The 21,548-nt window shown below is 34.4% G+C and overlaps 1 protein-coding gene across 4 annotated transcripts in view; it reads right to left on the reverse strand.

Moving 5' to 3' along the window:
- Positions 1-21,548, reverse strand: part of TAX1BP1 (Tax1 binding protein 1) — a 96,072-nt gene that overhangs the window by 18,020 nt on the left and 56,504 nt on the right. For 3 of the 4 annotated variants that reach the window (XM_012447776.2, XM_012447775.2, XM_012447773.2), the window contains exons 9-14: positions 19,726-19,950; positions 18,776-18,922; positions 17,590-17,716; positions 16,102-16,202; positions 11,904-12,029; positions 8,844-8,915 (exon numbers count right to left, since the gene is read on the reverse strand). In XM_012447776.2, the coding sequence (XP_012303199.1) occupies positions 8,844-8,915; positions 11,904-12,029; positions 16,102-16,202; positions 17,590-17,716; positions 18,776-18,922; positions 19,726-19,950 (798 nt within the window). The remainder of the gene's footprint in view (positions 1-8,843; positions 8,916-11,903; positions 12,030-16,101; positions 16,203-17,589; positions 17,717-18,775; positions 18,923-19,725; positions 19,951-21,548) is intronic. The other variant, XM_012447774.2, reaches the window with a different exon arrangement.

The following is a 21,548-nucleotide window of genomic DNA, read 5'->3' on the forward strand; positions in this document are numbered from 1 at the left end:
TATTACATGTAAACTGCATCTTAACAGAACTGTTAAAAAAAAAAAAAATCAACCAGAGGCCTATTAACAAAGGATATAAGAATAAAAAATTTTAGTCTGGAAAGGTTAGCTGGTTTTGCTGCTTGTCATTTCTTGGGGATAGAGATGAGACTCTTGTCTAAGTTAACACACTTTTACCTATATAAATGATCCAAAAACTGGACTAAGTAACCTTAAAATGAAAGTCACCATCAAGAGCAAAAATGGTAAACATTAAGAAAAATGCAAGTCAACTTAGATTTGATAAGAGATGTAGGAGGGAGGGAAGGGTGGGGAGGGATAACATGGGGAGAGATGCCAGATACAGTATGCACCTAAAGTAAAATGAATAAATTTTTAAAAAAAGAGATGTAGCAATTAAAAGTTCTTTCTAAGCAAGCCCATTCATAGCATACATGTACATGTATCAACTATGCCAGGTACTGTGTAAAACTGTGAGGTGAAAATGGCATTCCTGCCTTTCAATGACTCATTATTTTATTACAAAAATAAGACTTGTGAAATTTTAAGCAAAAAAAAGAAAATACTCATTCAAGATACCTAGCACAGCATCTGTTACGTAGCAGGTACTATTCTAGGAACTAGAGATACAAAGATTAACTTGAAATGGATTTTGCCTTCAAGGAATTCAGTCTAATAGAAGGTACAACTCTAGATAAATAACAATTAATTGTAATAAGTTGACTTGTATAGAGATGAAGGTAAAATGCAATGTATTAAAATGTAAACACTATATACTAGGAAGAGACTATAGAGAAGAGCCATTTGAGGTGGATCCTAAGGAATTTTCACCAAGCAGATAAATAGCATTCTAGACATAAAGTACATGAAAAGATACAGAAGACATGAGAAATAGTAACATATTTCAGGCTTGGTAAATGAATAATATGGCTAGAGCAAAGAATGCGTATTAAGAATAGCAGGAGCCAGGAATGGTGGCTCACCCCTATAATCCCAGCACTTTGGGAGGGAAGATCACCTGAGCCCAGGAATTGGAGAACAACAAGACCCTGTCTCAGGCAGGAGATAGAGCTGAAAAGACAAGTTGGAGGTCATATACATCAAATCTATCAAGCAATTTACTACAATGAGCCTTCAGGGTTTTTTTTTTTTTTAAGAGACGGGGTTTCACCATGTTGGCCAGGCTGATCTCGAACTCCTGACCTCAAGTGATCCACCTGCCTCTGCCTCCCAAAGTGCTGGGATTACAGGCGTGAGCCACCGCGCCCGGCCGAGCCTTCAGGTTTTTGAACAACAGCATGGTAAAAATGGTCCCTAGTAAGGTTAATTTAGAAAAAGAATAATGGGCATACTTAAAACAAGAAGCAAATTAGTAGGAAAGCAGTGCAGCATGGTAGATTAGAATCAGGCTGACCTAGATTTGATCATCAGAACAGTACTACTAGCCCTAAGGAATTTCTCTTTTCTAAGCCTTACAGGGCTATTGAGAAATGGGAAATATATTTAGAACAAGGCAGGCACTCAAAAGATGTCCTTCATCTCTTGCCATGACTGAAAACCCCAGAGATGCTGCTACAGTAATTCAAGACTGGCATGTGACTACAGAAAAAAGAAAATGTTAAATCCAAGAAACATTTCAAACACAATTCAAAAGAAAGAAAAAAAGGGCACAAAATAAGTTAGAGATAATAAAATACTTCTTCAGACGTTTATGCAAATTAAAGAAGTATAGTTAAATTTTTCTGTATGCAAATAACATACTACTGAAATAGAGTCAATGATTTCATCAAAAGATCTATGCATGCATTGGTACAGTCAAGCAACTTTACAGAGAGTTCCAACCTAATAGGGAGTTGAATACTCCTACTCTACCATCAAAGATACAATAAATCCTTTGCAACTAGGATTCAGGGTAAGAACAGGTCTGGTGACAAGCAGCTTTGACTCCTCATGGGGGAAACACAATGTATGAACATGGACAAGAAAGTTAAGGTTAGGCTCTTTTGCAAATCAGAAGACTGAACTCTCCCCTCCAAACATAACACGTGGACTTGGAGAAGGTTCTTAAACTTGCATTCACAAAGCCCCTCAAAAGGTCCATGTTTAGATTTCAGGAGGTCCATGAACTTAAGGCCAAAAAATTGTATCTATTCACTAACTTCTAACTAAAGTTTAGGATTTTCTTCAATTGAAAACATAGGCCAAAAAAACACAGTAATGGTTGTAGTACCTGTAACTTGGCCACCTACAGAAACCACATCGATTTCTTTCAATTACATTTGTTGTAGCCATCTCAAAATAGCCTTTATATTCATCACCACTTCAAAATTATGATCATTATCAGACACACTGCTAAATCTTACCTTTGCTTCAGATTACATTTGTTGTAGCCATCTCAAAATAGCCTTTGAAGTGATATTGATCACTTCAAAATTAGTCATTATTAGACATGCTACTAAATCTGATTTAACATTTAAATGAATAAGCATATACTCTACTATCACATATATTACAAATTTGTCAATATTTTGATAACTATAATAATGTGTTTCCTTTGTGATTCTACACATTTTGCTTTATTCATTTTAAATCATTTTCTGAAAATAGACTTCAGAATATCAAAGGGTTCTAGACAAAAAAATGATCAAGAATCCCTGGGAGACCTTTCCTACTTTTACAAAGTAATGGATAACACGAGTGCAGCTATCTTATCTGAGCAAAACAGTATTAACTGCTGACTCATAATTTTCCTAAAATAGAAAGCCATCACAATTTAAGAAAGAGATTTTGTCAGAAGTAGTCATCTTTTACTGTTCCATCTCCCAGGAACAAGTCTGTTTATCTGATTGCCTTTGCCAGGGTGCCTAAATATTTTTTTTCTTCAGTACCCAAAATGGCTCACAATGACCCTGGTTTTACAAATTACTTGACAAGTTAAGGATGTTTCTGATATTCCCAACTGATAAACAGGAGAAATAATATATTCCTCTTCTCTGCCAGTATGGGGATGCTTTGAGAGTAAAGGAGCATGGAGAGTACACCATGGGGCAACTAAATATGTAAATTTTATGCCCTCCACCCCACCCGCCAAAAAATGAAACAAATGTTGAACTCTAATTAGATGTGCTTTTCACAGTGGTATGGGTTAGTAATCCTAAAATTATTTTCTGTGTCTTCAACACTTGAGTAAATACATCAAGGAAACTGAGACCAAGTTCTTAGTCTAATTAGAAAAAGAAGTTACATTATAGAAAGACAGAAGACTAGAATTTTTGTTATAGTTTTAGACTAGAATTAGAGGTGTATTTACTAATGAAGTGTGTGTGTGTATGTGTGTTGTTGTTGTTGTTTTATAATATACAGAGAGGGAAAGGGGAGAAACATATTTTCAAGCTCTATCTGCTAAGGACTTTGAATCACACTTAAGGGCACACTTACAGCCCTGATATTGGTTTCTAAATTACATTCACCAGTGAAAGGAACAGGACTCCTTGGAGAAAAGACTGATTCCAGGCTGGGACAGGAAAATAACAAGATGAGCCTGGAATATCTTACTACACCAGAAAGTAATAAGTGCTCAAAGAATAATGAAAGATATATTAAAAGGCCACAAGAGCTAGTTTGCAGGGGCTGTTACTAGTTAAATCTGATACAATCTGAGTATCAAAATGATTATAAAAATAGATTGTAACCCATTGAATAAAACAAGAATCCATGAGTCTACAATTATAAAAACCAATGAATAAATAAACAAAGTGGGGAGGAAGAAAAGATAGCTTTTTCTTACAGAAAAATTCTAATCAATATAGAAGGAATGATGGAGTTAGAAGATCATTAATAGATACAAAAATAAGAGGTGAAAATTTGATAAAGAACAAGATATTTACATGGTCTCAAAGTATCTCCCTACAAATTACTTAGTAGTTACAAAGGGAAAATACTAATTTTACATAAGTAAAACCTGGTGGACAATATCTTAACCAAATAATGAAAGATCACTAGTATTGAGAAGGATAAATTCTGTAGTATTCCTACAAAATTTATAACCTAAGTTTCATCATGATGAAATATTAAACCAAAATATAATATTAAATAACTCGCCCATATTTTTCAAAAATGTCAAGGTTAAGAAAGGGTATAAAATTGTTCCAGATAAAGGGAAACTAAAAACATGACAACTACATGCAATTTATGATCATGGATTAGGATCAGATCTTACATCAAGGAGGAAAAGGCTATAAAGAATAAACAAAGTACTAGGATATGATGTTAATATGGATTGTGGGTTAGATGACAACACTGGGTCAGTGTTAAATTTCCTAAGTCTGTTAACTGTAACATGGCTGAAAGAACGTCCTTGTACTGAAGATGCAATATGCAGGGGCTCTTACGTCTTCATCTCCAGTTACTGTCAAATGGTAGGGAAAGAATATATCTGAGAATTCACTGTACTATTTTTTCAACTTGAGTTTAAAATTACATAAAAATTAAAAGCTACAAAAAGTTCAAGAGCCCCCATATTTAAAAACAATAAGCAGTTACAACATAAATGAAAGAGAAAATCCTGTTTTCAAGAGGAAAAGTAAAAATACTTAGGAATAAACTTTATTTTAAAAGAATTCTTCCAAACCCACATGAAGAAAATTAAAATTCCTGAAAGACACAAAACAGATTTGAACAACACCTCCCAGATCGCCTGTGCTTTATTAAAAGGTAGACCTATCACCAAGATGTTAGTTATCCCTAAGTTAATGTATATACTTAATGCAATATCAATAAAAATACCAACAATCTTTTATTTCCGGAGCTAGAAAGTTAGTACTAAAATTGATATGGAAAACTAACCCCTCAAGAAAAACACTGAAAACAAAGAGTTACGAGAAAGGACTAACTCAACCAAATACTAAAAAAGACTACAAAGTTCTTACAATTAAATAAGCATGGTACTAGTATATAAATAGATAGACCAATGGAACCGTACTCAAAGTACAGAAAGAGACCCAAATGCATACAGAAATCTATTATACGATAAAGGCAGTATCTCAAATCATTGACACAAAACTGACATTTTGATAAATGAACTGAGACAACTAGATAGAAATTTAGAAGTAGATAAACTTAGATTCATTTCTTCTGTGATATCCAAGAATAAATTCTAAATAGATAAATAAGAAATTTTAACATAAAGAAAGCTGAAACTGGCCAGTCACAGTGGCTCACGCCTGTAATCCCAGAACTTTGGGAGGCCGAGGCAGGTGGATCACCTGAGGTCAAGAGTACAAGACCAGCCTGGCCAACATGGTGAAACCCCATCTCTACCAAAAATACAAAAATTAGCCGAGTGTGGTGGCGGGCGCCTGTAATCCCAGCTACTTGGGAGGCTGAGGCAGAATCACGTAAACCCAAAGGCAGAGATAGTAGTGAGCCAAGCTTGCACCACTGCACTCCAGCCTGGGCAACAAAGCAGGACTCCATCTCAAAAAAAAAAAAAAACTGAAACTATATCAGAACAAAAGACAAGTGAATTCCTCTATAACATGGGTGTAGGGACCGCTTTCTATGGAAAACTAAAAATTCAAATGCAACACATCAGTGCTTTTCAAAATTAAGCATAAATCAGAAACACCTGGAGGGCTTTTGTCAAACACATATTTTGGGCCATCATCTCCAGAGTTGCTGATTCAGCAGGACAGGGCCCAAGAATATGCTTTTTGTTGTCATTGTTGTTGATACAGAGTCTCACTCTGTTGCCTAGGCTGTAGTGCAGTGGCTCGATCTCGGCTCACTGTAGCCTCCACCTCCCAGGTTCAAACAATTCTCCTGCTTCGGTCTCCCAAGTAGCTGGGATTACAGGTGTTGAGCCACCACACCTGGCTAATTTTTGCATTTTTAGTAGAGACAAAATTTTACCACGTTGGCCAGGCTGGTCTTAAATTCCTGACCTCAGGTGATCTGCAAGCCTTGGCCTCCCAAAGTGCTGGGATTACAGGTGTGAGCCACTGCACCCGGCAAAGAATATGCATTTCTAACAAGTTTCCATATGGTGCTGACACTGCTGGTCAAGGCAGTACCACACGTTAGACTACACAAAAATAAAGAACTTTTAGGGCCGGGCGTGGTGGCTCACACCTGTAATCCCAGCACTTTGGGAGGCCAAGGCAGATGGATCACGAGGTCAAGAGATCGAGACCATCTTGGTCAACATGGTGAAACCCCGTCTCTACTAAAAATACAAAAAATTAGTTGGGCATGGTGGCGCGTGCCTGTAATCCCAGCTACTCAGGAGGCTGAGGCAGGAGAATTGCCTGAACCCAGGAGGCAGAGGTTGCGGTGAGCCAAGATCACGCCATTGCACTTCAGCCTGGGTAACAAGAGTGAAACTCCGCCCCCCCAAAAAAAAAAGAACTTTTACATGGTAAAAGTAAGCATGGTCAGAAGTCAAATAAACTAGAGAAAATGATAAACTGGGAGAAAATCCTTACTATGTATATATCACAAATAAAGGGCTAATATCTCTAACAGGGTAAATATATACATGTATAATAAGGTAAATAAAACAAACTAGAGAATAATGAACCAAAGAACTCACGAAAAAGATGTTTAACCTCACTTGTAATAGAGATGCAAATTAAAACTACGCTATAATACTATTCCTAATCTATCACATAGGCAAAAATTAGAAAGCTTGATTACAATTTGTATGGGAAACATGTCCACTTCTCATACATTGCTGGTGGAAATGAAAAATAATACAAACCCTATGAAAGGGGATCTGGTAATCTCTAACAAAACTATACACGCATTTACCCTTCAAACCAGCAATCACACTTCCAGGAATTTACCCTGAAGGCACCATACCAAACACTAGAAAACTGTATGTGCATAGAATCATTCATTGCAGCATTATTTGTAAAATGTTAGAAACTACCTAAATGCCCAAATATAGGAGGTTGTTTAAAAAAATTATGGTATGTACAATGGAATACTATATAGCTGTTTAAAAAAAGGTGGATGATTTCTATGAACTTTATATATGGAATGATTTTCAGAATATAGTACTGTTAAGTGAGGAAAAGAATACACAGGTTGAGGCTTCCCTGATAGAAAATTCAAAATCCCAAATGTTCCAAACTCAAACTTTTTGAGCACTGACATTATGCCACAAGTAGAAAATTCTACACCCGCCACATTTTTTCACTGTTATTAATGGTACATAATATTTTTTGCTGCTAAGTACTTATGTGTGAATAAGTATAAGAAAATGATTGGTTATCAGTAGGCTGAGGACCTCACTTGTAACTGGCCTCTAAAATGGGAGCAATCTTGTGGGACTGAGCCCTTAATCTGTGGGGTCTATGCTAACTCATGGTAGTTAGTATCAGAATTGAACTGAATTTTAGAATACCAGTTTTGGCATCAGAAAACTATTGCTGGAACCACACCACACAGACATACATCAACAAGGACAAAGGAAGGTTTGTCCTTACAGTAGAATGCCAAAGGAGAAATGTGGAAAAAGTGGTAAGAGTTGAAAAATCAGAATATCATAACTATCACAGTAACCCCATCCAATCTTGAGGTCTAACTTGCACTTAGAATGGCACTTTTATGAAGCATGATTTTGAAACATCGCTGGTCATTTGGAAAACTACTGGTTCAATGAGTTATATGGATCTTCTAAATGCTGGCAAATTTTGCTATACAATAAAAAAATACAATCTAAATATTACACCCATCTCATTAGAAATGTTTGTAAACACTGGAAAGCATCAAAATCACAGTGGAAGATACAAGTTTTTCAAAATTTTAGTTTTTGCTTAAAAGCTTAAATATTAACAGTGGTAACAAATATTAACAACTGTTTTCCCTTGAAATAATAGGTTCATTTCATTTCACTTTGAGAAAATATTTGCCAAATACCCAAGTCTGAATATAGACGTTGTTCTTTAAAGTAAAAATGGTGTTCCATAAAAAAAGAGACTAGTTCAACTCACAGCTCAATCACATTAGCGCTTTACCTTTATTAACCATCATACATCATCAAGCAACAAAAGAACTTTAGGGGTACTTTTTGTTTCATCACACAGAACACTAAAAAAGACATGTACCCAAGGGTCAAGTGTAAATAAAATTAACGCATTTTTACTGTTTCAACATCTTCAGTGAGACTGGCTTTTTTTTCTCTACTGTGAGCACATGGTGGTGATGAATACAACAACTACTAATGCAGTTTGGTGCCACTGCCTTAATTCATAATAACACACAAGCAGTATTCCCACACTGCTTTCACACAGTGCAAATCTAACAGTGGGGAGAAAAATCAAATAATGTTGTAGTGTTATTATGAAAATTGTTTCTTTGCAGGCACTTGAAAGGGGATTGGGGACCACAAACCACACTTTCAGAAATGCTGCATTATAGCATCTTTTACATTACAAACGTATCGCTCTATGTGAATGTGAGGTTATGCTGTAAGTCATTAAACTTCAAAAATGTTTCCTATTACAAAAGAAAACCAGATAAACATTTTATGTAATTTTTATAAATTTTACTGTTTTTCTAATTTAAACATTGTAAAGCTTATTTGTTAAATACAAATTAAGTAATAAAGACCAAACTAACAATTTTCAACACTTAAGCATTTTTCTTACATTCTAAATATTTTAAATATTATTTATTTAAAGGCAATTTTCACTAAGAGTCTTAACATCTATTTCAGTCTTTAGTCATTCAATTTTTTTAAAGGCTCTTGTCACATGAACTATAAAATGTGTCTCTTCATAAAGCTGTATTATTATTCAGTATCATATGATATACATTTTTTAAACTACATTGCTCAATACCTTCTCCCTGGAGAGGTTTTCCAAATGTGAAGTCAGACCACTTATTTCTTTGTCTTTTTCTGCCAACTGAAGCTGAATAAAGAAAGAAATTATCATTATTTTTTTTATCTTCTCCTTCCTTGCAACTTTCAGATCTGGTTTATACTGTTTTATGAAAATAATTTCTATTGCTAAAGCCATTTATTTTCCTCAACTAATTCTTTGACTTCTCTGAATTACTTGTCATTTATTGACTAACTTGCCTTATTCTTAAAACTATTCCTTTGATTTATGTGAAATTGCATGAATATTTTCATCATCCCATGCCCTTTCTTGTGTGCTTTTTCTTCCCAATTCAAATATAAGTACTCTTCAAAGTTTCTTCTTTGGCTTCTTCTCTCAATATCCTCTCTGAAAACTCACTTTCTTCCATAACTTCAAATATCATCCCCCTGGGAGTAAATCACAAATATTAACTCATGTACCACTTTCTCTCTCCTAAGTTCCAAATCTGCCTTTTAAATTGATGGTTAATGTCCCAAGTCTACTTCCCTACTTCTGTTAACAGATCTCAATCTCAGAGCACACTGTGACTAAAGCTTAGAACCTATATTGGAATACTTTTCCCTTTTCCTCTTTCTCCAACCTCCAACATTTTCCATCTCTAAATCATTCATTCATTCATTCAGCAATCACCCACTGATCACCTATTACAGCTTAAGCATTAATGGATACAAATACAAATAAAACCATTCTTCAGTGGTTCTTCCCCCAAGATGTCTTTTACAGCTTTCTCTTTTAGATGCATATCCTGTTCAATGGTAGATGATCAGGGAAGGTACCCAAAAGGAGGTGGCCTTTATCGATTCATTCTAAGAATATTTCTACCTGATTTCCTCACCTTCAGACCCTTCCCAGCTATAAATCCTCTTCAGTGCTGCCAAATTATTTTCAAAAAGACTCACTGTGATTGGGTCTCTTTTATCCTAGAAAATTCTTAACAGGAACTAGCACCCAAATTCCTTTTAGGCCTTCCAAAACCTGGCTTCAAGCTATCATTCAAGCCCAAGCTACTCCATCACAAGTCCTAATGATCAAGACTGCTCACAGTTTGCAGACTATGCACTCCACCTCTGACCTCCAAACATGGCTTAATGCTCTTCCATCTACTTAGAATGCTGCTGCTTCCTTTCCCTAGATCTGCTTCTCCTCCCCTCCCAGTTTGTTCTTTCAAAGGTCTAGTTACTCCATAATGTCTTCCCCTAAATATTTGATTGAAAACAACTCTAAGGCAATTAAACATCATTCATGTAGAGCCTTATCACATTTTGCCTTGTTTGGTGTTAGTCTGTGTCAATACAGTACAAAATAGGGCAAAAGAAACTAAATAAAAAGCCAAACACATTTACCAGCTACATAATTTTAGATATGTTGTTTAATCTCAATGCTTACTTTCATCATTAATGAAATAAAATTATCTGTTTAGCTTCCCATGGTTTATAGATGATTACCTAGGGTGGTGTTAAAATGTTGTGCACACTACCATTGCAATTCTAGCAATCTACTAGATTATAAAACTCCTTAAGCATAGCACTGTGCCTTATATGATCACCCACAGGATAGCTAACACAGTACTTTATGTAAATAGGCTTCAACAAACATTTACTAAATCATTTTCCTAGTCAACATGCAAAAAATTCTTTTCATATGAATTCATGATTCACACTTAATAATCAAGGAAGTTGCCAGTTACTGAAAAGAATATCCACAAGGATCCTAGAAACAATAACAAGTTAAGGTATCTTAGCCTGTAATGTGCTACATCTCCAGCCCCTAAAGGGGAAAACTAAAGTAATTCTAATTTTAAAATTAGATCATAGGTACAATTAGTTATGATATGGCAAATGTAAACCATTTAGAATTCCTGGTCTTTAGTCCAAAAAAAAATGTAAAGTATATCTACATAATCTACATACATATCTTAAAATATATTAAATTATACTAGGAAGAAACATATATTTGTACTTATTAAGTAGCTAAACAGCCTGTTAATTTTTTTCTCTAATATTCTTTTTTTTTTTTTTGAGATGGGGTCTCACACTGTTGCCCAGGCTAGAGTGCAACGGCATGATCTAGCCTCACTGCAACCTCCACCTCTCAAGTTCAAGCTATTCTCCTGCCTCATCCTCCCAAGTGGCTGGGATTACCGGTGTCCGACCCACGCCTAGCAAATTTCTTGTATTTTTATTAGAGATGGGGTTTCACTATGTTGGCCAGGCTGGTTTTGACCTCATGATCTGCCTGTCTCGGCCTCCCAAAATTCGGGGATTACAGGAGTGAGCTACCACACCTGGCCTTCTCTATCATTCTTACAAATATCATTTATAATTTGGGCTTGTCTGTTGCCTAAGATTATAATGGCAAAAATAACTGTCATTAGTTAAGATTACATCATTTGCTTTTACAGTATTTCATTTATGATCACTGTCACATACTTTGGTGATAAATGTTAAAATTCTAGCCCAATTTTTAAAATTACTGACGGCATACTACTGTACTCCAAAAAAAGTCAAGACCCTAAGATAAACCTTTTTATTTATTTATTTTTATTTTTTTAGAGACTGGTGACAGGGAGGTATCTCCCTATGTTGCCCAGGCTGATCTCAAACTCCTGGACTCAATCCTCTCAGCTTGGCCTTCCAAAGAGCTGGGATTATAGGCGTGAGTCACCACACTCAGCCATCCTAAAATAATTTTACATACATACTCATGTTTGTTTCAAAATGAAAAGGAAGATAATGATCATTTTTCATCTTTAAAAATAAACACAATTAAAAGATGTAATTTTAATAGCCATCTGAATCCACAGAATTAAAGCCACCATAGCAACACAAATGGTACCCATTTTCTCAATTCATAATGAACAATATTTATGTAGCTAAACATATAGCACACTTTTATTTGTGGAAAAAACTCTCAATTATCCATATTTAAAATGCATATTAGATTGAATAAAAGTATACGTAACAGATTTTCAAAAGTTTATGCCTTAAGTTTACATACAATGAGTACCAAACTTACTTTATAATTGTCCTGTACTTCAGCTAGTTCAAGTTTTACATTTTCAGCAATTTTCAATTGTTCTTTCCATTTCAGCTCCATTTTTGCAAGTTCATCAGCATATTTATTGCATTTTGTTTTCTCATCCTAAATGAAATTAGTATAATTACCAAAAGATTTATTTATTTATTATTATTTTTTTTTTGAGACGGAGTTTCGTTCATGTTACCCAGGCTGGAGTGCAATGGCGTGATCTCGGCTCACCGCAACCTCCGCCTCCTGGGTTCAGGAAATTCTCCTGCCTCAGCCTCCTGAGTAGCTAGGATTACAGGCACGCACCACCATGCCCAGCTAATTTTTTGTATTTTTAGTAGAGACAGGGTTTCACCATGTTGACCAGGATGGTCTCGTTCTCTTGACCTTGTGATCCACCCGCCTCAGCCTCCCAAAGTGCTGCTGGGATTACATACCAAAAGATTTAAAACCATGTAGAGTAAAAATCTTCACCAACGTACTTAAATATGGGCTGAATGTTTATAATAACACTGTTCTAACAGCATAAAAACTGGAATAATCAAATGTCTGTCAATAGACAATTGTATAAATCATTTTCTATCCACACAATGAAATAGTATACATCTATGATCTTAAATAAGGCAGATGTACAAGTTGACAAGGAAAAATGTTAAGATACATTAATTGAAAATAGCAAGTTGCTAAAACAGAAAATATAATCCATTTTGTTTATAAGTTGTTTTACACAGTTATAATACAGTATATATATGTCTGTGTTGTATACAAAAATATAAACCAAAATATTAATAGTTCTTATCTCTAGGGATCAGAATCATGGAGGTAATTTTTCACATCTCTATTCTTCATTTCTGGAACACTATAACATTTCACAATAAGTATATATTACTTTTGCAAAGGGAGGAAATAAAATCATATTTATACTGCTGTTGTTTCCATGCATTGATAAACTTCAGGATTTGCTGACCAAGATAATTTTTAGGTTAACTTCTTATATGTTGCTCTTCTATACTACCCAGATTATCATAAAGGAGAAATTACAAATCGTGACAAAAAGATAATTAGGCCAATTCCATTTGGAACATTTTGTTCTATGTGAACACTTACTTTGAGCAATTAAATGGAGAGGAAAGTCTTTTAAACAAATAATGCTAGGTCAGCTGAATATCCATACCATACATTCCCTATCTCATACCATACACAAAAATTAACTCAAAATGATTCACAGACCTAAGCAAAAAAACTAATTATAAAACTTCTAGAAGATAACCTAGGAGAAAATCTTTATCTCCCTGGATTCGGCAAACGTTCCTTAGAAGGTAAAAAGCACAAAACATAAAAAACTGATAAACTGTACTATATCAAAATTACAATTTTGCTTTTCTAAAAACATCATTAAGGAAAAGGAAAGGCAAGCTACAGACTTGTAGAAAATATTAACCTTACACATATCAGACAAAAGACATATCCAGAATAAAAAACAAACTCAAGGTGAACAACCCAATGTTTAAACTACCAAAAACATTTGACCACTCACACAAAAGATAAAGAGCAAATAAGCATAAGAAAAGATGCTCAACATCAAGTCATTATGGATATGCACATTAAAATCACAATGAGCTATCAGTGCACACTCATTAGGGCTGGCTATGTAAAATGGTACAAACACCTTACAAAACAGTTTGGTAACTTCTCTTCTGGTTTTCTTTTTTTTTTTTTTTTTTTGAGACGGAGTCTCATTCTGTCACCCAGGCTGGCATGCAGTGACGTGATCCTGGCTCACTGCATCCTCCACCTCCCGGGTTCAAGTGATTCTCCTGCCTCAGCCTCCAGTGTAGATGGGATTACAGGCATGCGCCACCACACTGGGCTAATTTTTGTATTTTTAGTAGAGAAGGGGTTTCATCAGGCTGGTCACAAATTCCTGACCTCAAGTGATCCTCCTACCTCGGCCTCCCAAAGTGCTGGGATTACAGGTGTGAGCCACCACACCCAGCCAGTAATTTCTTATAAATATTCACCTACCATATCACCCACGCAGTTCACTCCCAGATAGTTACCCAAGAGAAACAAAAAAACTGTATATCCATAAAAAACTTGTAAACACATGTTCATAAGCAGATTTGTACCAGCCAAAAAACAACCCCAAATGCCCATTGACTGGTGAATGAACAAATGATACAATAAAAAAGAAATAAATATAAGCAATAATATGAATAAATCTCAAAATAATCATGCTAAAAGAGGGCAGAAAAAAATACATATTACATGACTTCATTTTATAAAGTTCTATAAAAGGTAGGCTAGTTGATAGTGGCAGAAAGCAGGCTAATGATTTCCTGGAGATAAGTATAACAAAAGAGATGTGTTGCAAACAGGTACAAAAAAAGTTGTGGGCCAGCCGTGGTGGCTCACATCTGTAATCCCAGCACTTTGGGAGGTTGAAGCGGGCAGATTAGGAGGTCAGGAGTTCGAGACCTGCCTAGCTAACATGATGAAACTCCGTCTCTACTTAAAAAATATAAACATTAGCTGGGAGTGGTGGGGTTTGCCTGTAGTCCCAGCTACTCAGGAGGCTGAGGCAGGAGAATCGCTGGAACTTGGGAGGGAAAGGTTCTAGTAAGCCGAGATCACACCACTGTACTCCAGCCTGGGCGACAGAGCAAGACTCCGTCTCAAACAAAAAAAAAATTGGGAGGGTGATGGCATTGTGGTAATAGTTTCACAACTATGTATGTCAAAACTGATCCAACTGTATACTTCAAGTATGTCCAATTCAATGGATTTCAATTATACCTCAACACAGTTGTTAAAAAAAAAGCACTTTGAGGAAGGTTTTTGCTTGAACATTATTCTACCTTCCTTTCAATACTATTTCTATATAAAAATCTTTAAATATTCATCCAGAATTGTTTCATCTTTAATGAAAATGTAGTTCAGTCTTACAACTACCCTGAACTCAAGAGTAAAACTGTTCTAATCAACCCTTCTACAGATTTCTCTCAAGACAAAAAAAAAAAAAAAAAAAAAGTTCACTTTAAACTTTGATTAAAACGTTTTGCTATTTATAAGTAACATAAAATATTTTAAATAATTACTATAATTAAATTAATTATAGTAACATTAAGCTAATGTGTAAATTTTATTCTATAGCTTTAAAAAATGCCCCTCCCCTCCCCAATGCACATAAAAACACACAAAATAAAAGCCCATTAATAAAACAAAAATGACGTACACAAACAAAAAACATTTTTTCCTCTCTAGTCCAAATTGATACAAATGAGAAGCATCTTCCCTTTTCCTTTAAATATTCCAGTAGTGAACACTACACCAAGAAGGCTGCAAACTAGAAAAGTCAGAATGATGCTGTTTAAAATAATCAAAATAAACAACACCATAAGAGATAATAACTCATTTGGTTAACATTCCCTTTTCCGCTATGCAATTCTAGTCACTTTAAGATGTAAAAATCTTTGCTATTATAATAGTAATTTATTTTATGTATCATTATTTTTGGAGACGGAGTCTTACTCTGTTGCCTAGGCTGGAGTGCAGTGTGCAATCTCAGCTCACTGCAACCCCCACCTCCCGGGTTCAAGTGATTCTCCTGCCTCAGGAAACTGAGACTACAGGCAAGCTCCACCAAGCCCGGCTAATTTTTGTATTTTTAGCACAGACAGTGTTTCACCACGAGGCCAGACTGGTCTAGAACTCCTGGCCTCAAGTAATCCACCCATGACGACCTCCCAAAATGCTGGGATTACAGGCGTGAGCCACCGTACCTGGGCTTTAAGATTAAATTTAAAAGAGAACTTCTCTTTATGAAGTTCAAATATTTTTCACTAACCTTTATAAGATTATTTTTCACTAATCTTTATAAGATCTCTTTATAATTTATAAGAGAAAATAATCTCTAACCTAAGTTAACTATTTGCCCGTTACCCAAACAAGAACATTTTATTAGGTGAAAAGAAAATAATGACTTTAGGTCTCATGATTTACACACACGCCTATGTGAACAGGTACACAAAACACCCACCTCATCATCCCAAAAGCCAATGTGAAACTAAATAACAGTTTATGGGGATGGAAAGGAACTCAAAGATACCAGTCAATCAAAACAATAAAGGTAAGCTAAGTCATTTACATTTGATAATCTCTTTCATTTACAAGGGAGCTAACTTACCTGTAAGAGTTGTTTACATTTATTATACCTTTCTGTTTTGTCAGCAATTTCTTTGGTCATTTCACAGACTTGCCCCTTTGTTATTATGTCAAAATCTGTCTCTGGTATAAGAAGACAGAAAACAAGACTGTTACAAAGTATTTTGCCCCTGTTATCTGCCTGTTCAGAATAACTTAAAGGTCAGTATATTGCTAAATATAATAAATGGAATACTGAAGGACAGAAATATCTATTCATATCCTAGATATACAAAGAAGGATATATAAACTCCAGTTGAGAATTTTTACATGTGTGTTTGGCCAGAACCAAGTTCATATTCAATAATAAAAGATTATTGATTCTTTTTAATTTGCTAAAAAGAGTTCCAAAATAGCAAAAAAAAAAAATTGTTCTCCTTATATAACTGAATAGACAGGATAAGTAGGAAAACCATACTCTGAGAATTCTCTCTCCCCTCTCTAAACGCCAGGGTCTCACTATGTTGCCCAGGCTGGCCTCAAACTCTTGGGAGCAAGGATCCTCTTGACACAGATTCCAGAGTATCTAGGAGTATAGGCATATGACACCACACCCAGCCAAGAACACATTTTAAATTATTCTTCTAGTCCTTCATTACCACTAGGTCTTTATTAAGTAAATACCCTATAACATCATTTTAGGTACTACAGAGGATACATGAAAATAGAAGGCCCGATTCTGTCCTACAGGGGATAAACCTAATTAAGTATTTATTAGTCTAAGATGTTTACATTTAAAAAGACTTAAAACATCAATTACTCCACACACTAAACAAGAAAATATACTTTCTCTAGTATTTAATGTCATTATGGTCAAATTTACATAAAGGTGAAAAAAATCAGGACAGATGAAAACCTAGTTAATCCAAATTTTCATGTTATTCATGTTTTTACTATGTCTCTCTAATCTGTTCTATAACTTAATAAAGTAATAAAAACTTAATGAAAAACTTAATAAAAAGTAATAAAAACTCATCAGCCAACAGGTACACTAATGAGGAAAGAAGTACCCTATTGATACAAAGCAGCCAAAAATTAATAAACAGAAAAACATGAGAATAATAGGGGATTTTTTTTCCCCTGCAGAATTTAAAAATTAAAATGCCACAAATAAAATGCTTCACAATTCCATAGATTTAATGGAATATAAAGTAAACATTCAATTTGTGGCTTTTGTCCTATGTAGCCCAAATGAGTATTCACAAGCACCAGCAAATTTTTAACATGTGTGAATAATCTCAAGAAGATAACTACTAGTTTACATTCATATTTTATATATTAAAGTTTTGTACATTCACCACATGCATGACTCTATTTTACATTTATGCCCTTATTTTCCCTTTGCCTCAATTTCCTCACTCATCACATGAAGATTTTTATGAACATCCTGAAATTCTTACACATGAAAAAAAGCAGTATAAGTACTTTTCAATATAGGACATCCTACACAAAAAGTCTAAATGATTTTTACCTGTAGAAGGTGATGATGGCTTTACATCTACAGTAGAGGCAGAAGTGGCTGGGTCTGTGTTTACTGAAGCATCATTTACTTTCTGCTGACTCCCAATTTTCTTTGTGAAGACATTATTATTATTAGCCTATTCAAAACATTAATAAGTTGTTAAATGAGTCAATGAATTAGTTATATTTCCTTCTTGCAGTAACTATGTAAATATTATTTTTACATATTACTTTAGAAAATCCTAAGAAGTCTACAAGGCTGCTCTTGTTTTAAAAGCCAACAAAGACTAACATTATACACATCATTTTCCTGAAATGTTGAAAAAGAAATATATTTTGCTTTTTCTTATAAACTCATCAAAACACCACCAAAATAAATCATTCAAAGAAATCTACTACAAAGTTATAATGTGCTCAAAAGGCCCCAAGCCAAATTCATACATGTGAGTGAGTCTTACTTAAAGTATCGTATTTTTTCACAAAAGCCTTCCTACTTTACTACATGTATTCCTTGTTTCTTTGTCACCTCTGATTTTAAAAAGTAGGACCAGGAAAGTATCTTATGCATCATATAGTAAAAGAGAGCTATAGTACCACTTTCAACTTCAAGTTTTAAATATGTTTCTTCTACATTTCCAGGAGTCCCTCAGATAGCAAGCCTGTATTTAAGCACAATTTAAGGACCCACATTGAAACAAAACAAAAGAATTTTCTTTGCCGTATTACAAATCTACCTACCTATTCTCAAATGGAATACAAAAGAATTAGCTAATACTCTTTAATTCTTCCTAATCTAATAGATATGACTAGGAAGAACTTGCCAATGACAACTGAGACACCATCTAAGACCCTAGGGATGATTAATGGTGAAGTCCAGTGAGAATAAATGTCATTGTCACAAGAGTCAATAATATGTGTTGAGTTTTAAGTGACAAAGATATTCATCAAGAACTTAAGAGGGAAATGACCTAGAAAAAAGGACTCTCTCTCTCCTGCCCTTGTATCCTTTGTTGGCTGTCCAGTAAATTAAAATTCCAGATTTTTTTAAAGAATTATTACAATATTAGGCCAATTACTTGAAATCAAGCAGAGATAAATTATATTTAAAAGATTGACATGTAGAATATTATAAATTTGATTTTCAAACAAAAATACTAACAAAATATTTTACTATGTGTAAATTTAATGATACTTACTGATTGATCTGAAAGTTTGTTTATTTGTTTTTGGAGTCTTTGGCATTCCTTAAATTTTTCTTTATAATGGTCTGCAGCCATCTGAAGACGGAGTTTCAGATCTTCAACTTCTCTTCTTAGTTCGTGTTCCAGTGTATCAGTCTTGTCCTAAGAAAGAAAGAAACATTCTAAGAAAAAAATTAAAATCTGATACCTCCTCCTAATGTTAATAGTAACCCCAACTTCATTCTTACTTTTTTCCTTCTTTTTAAGACAGGGTCTTGCTCTATCACCCAGGCTGAAACACAGTGGCCCAATTACGGCTCACTGCAGCCTTGACCTCCCAGCTCAAGCAATCCTCTTGTCTCAGCCTCCTGAGTAGCTGGGACTACAGGTACACATCACTACACCTGGCAAATTTTTAAAATTTTTTGTAGAGATGGGGTCTCACTATGTTGCCCGGGCTGGTCTTGAACTCCTAAGCTCAAGCAATCTTCCCACCTCAGCCTCCCAAAGTGCTGAGATTATAGGTGTGAGCCACTGCCCTGACCACTTTTTTCTTTATTTTGGGATTTTGGCTACAGAGCAACATAGGGTCTTCTTAAGTCCAGTTTTACATTCTTAAGACTAAGGTTCATTTAAAAAACTAGAAAAAAATGGTTAACTCTCTTAACCATAATACTGTTTTATATAGCTAGTAAGAAATTCCAAACAAAGCAATAATATCTGACATCAATATATTTAATTAATAATAGGGCAGCTTTCACCAACCATTAAGACTTTTGCTCAAAGAAGTTTTTCTTACAGCATACATTAACAGCAAGCCAAGAAGTTACAATAACTAAACAAAAGGAATGAAAATTTTAAATTCTCTGATCAGAAATCTGACTTCTTTTAACACAATTTACTCTTTTGTGAGATTACAGTGGTTTTTAAAATTAAAATGCAAATTCAAAATTAACTTGCTTTACCTGATCTTTTTTCATAGCATTTAGTTTAAGTTCTGCCACTGCATCAGCTAACTGCTTTTTCACTTTCTCGTTTTCCAAGCGTGCAGTATGCAGGTCTGCCATTGTTCTGTCTCGGACATTGACAGCATCACTAAGTTCCTTAGTCAAAAAGACAACTTCTTGCCGAGTTGCCTGAACCTGTTCTTCTGCTTTACGAAGTTGCTCCTTTAAAAAAAAAGTATCTTCCTGAAGAAAGCAGATAAATATATTTGTAATTCAACCATTCAAGTAAAAAACAGAAGCAGAAACAATTTTTACACATATTTCAACAGAGCCAAAATTTTAGATATTGGTTGTTCTACTCATGACTTACAGAGTGTAGGCCTACAAAAAACTTAAGAAGTAACTTTGTTTTAGGGTCCTCTATAACACTGTGTACTGCTTTATACAGTGCTATTTCACTGCTACTGCTTTATACAGAGGAAGCTAAAGTACAGGGAGTCAGGCAACACATTCAATGCTTAAGGACCTGCCCAAACTGAGGCTCAAACAAGAGATCGCATCCCCCAAAATCTCTCCAGTTAGAAATACTGACTCTCATTTTGTATGACAACCAGTAAAAATAATTCGAAAAGCTTCTTTGCAACACCAAAAATTTTGATTAAAAGATGTTTCCTACTTTCTGCCCTAAAAGACATCCCATATAAATCTATTTCATATTATTATAAAAGCACAGAACAGATTTAGACCTTAGTTCTAAAAACACTGATATACAAATAGTAAAGATGAAGCATTAGGAAAATGAAAAGTAACTCATACTGCTTGACAAACCTAAAAGTATCTTTAAAAAGCTAAAATTGCCATGATGAAATTATTTCCTTTAATATTAATGTTTAAATATTATAACATTTAAACATTATAAACACAATAAATTTAGTGTATTCAACTTCCTGTTTTTAATCTTTGTACTAAAAATAATGCAAAATCAGGAAAAAAATGCAACTCAATATTGGTTTCTAAATTGTTAGCCCGTTAGAAGAAAATGTAAATGATGATTTTATGCAATGTTGGCATGGACAAAATCTTCAGAGGCATAACACTAATAGATCTACCTATACAAATATTGTCAACTTCTACATGTCAAAGGAGAAGAAAGAGATCTAGAAGAAAATTACACATAATAAGTTCAAGAAAGGCATAATAATACTTGACACAAATAACTTTGCTAATCAATAAGAAAAGGAGAAACAAAACAAAAAATGGCAAAAGTCATGAACATAAAAAATTTTTTTTAAAAATTAATGTGATTATGCAGTAAAAAATTCAACTCACCAACAATCAAATAAATAAGTTAAAACAAATGCCATTCATCTTTCAAACAAAAATTAAAAAACAGTGACACTCCAATATTTAGATGGATTTAAGGAAACTAGCACATTCACAAACAGCTGGGCTTATATAAACTGTAACTGGCATCTTTTCTCATCAGATGTTTACAACATTCATCAATACCTTAAAAAATCTCACAGCTTTTGATCTAGCAATTTTATTTCCATAAGTTTCTAAGAAAATTATCAAATGGTATAGACATAGGTTTACCTTTACAAGGATTTAATAAAAGACTAAAATAATGACAAATTATTAAGAACCTAAAGTGTCTACCAATATGAGAATGTATGATAAACTATGACATGCCACCTCCATATAATGAAAGTCTGTACAGCCATTACAAACAATATATATCTCATATACTCTTGGTGGGAATAAAAAATCAATAGAACCTTTTTTGAAAGGTAATTTAAATACTCATTGACCCAGTAATTCCACTTGAAAGAATTTATCTA

Source organism: Aotus nancymaae, unplaced genomic scaffold (genome assembly GCF_030222135.1).
Source record: "Aotus nancymaae isolate 86718 unplaced genomic scaffold, 86718_ANA_hifiasm-v0.15.2.pri h1tg000025l, whole genome shotgun sequence".
NCBI lineage: Eukaryota > Metazoa > Chordata > Mammalia > Primates > Aotidae > Aotus > Aotus nancymaae.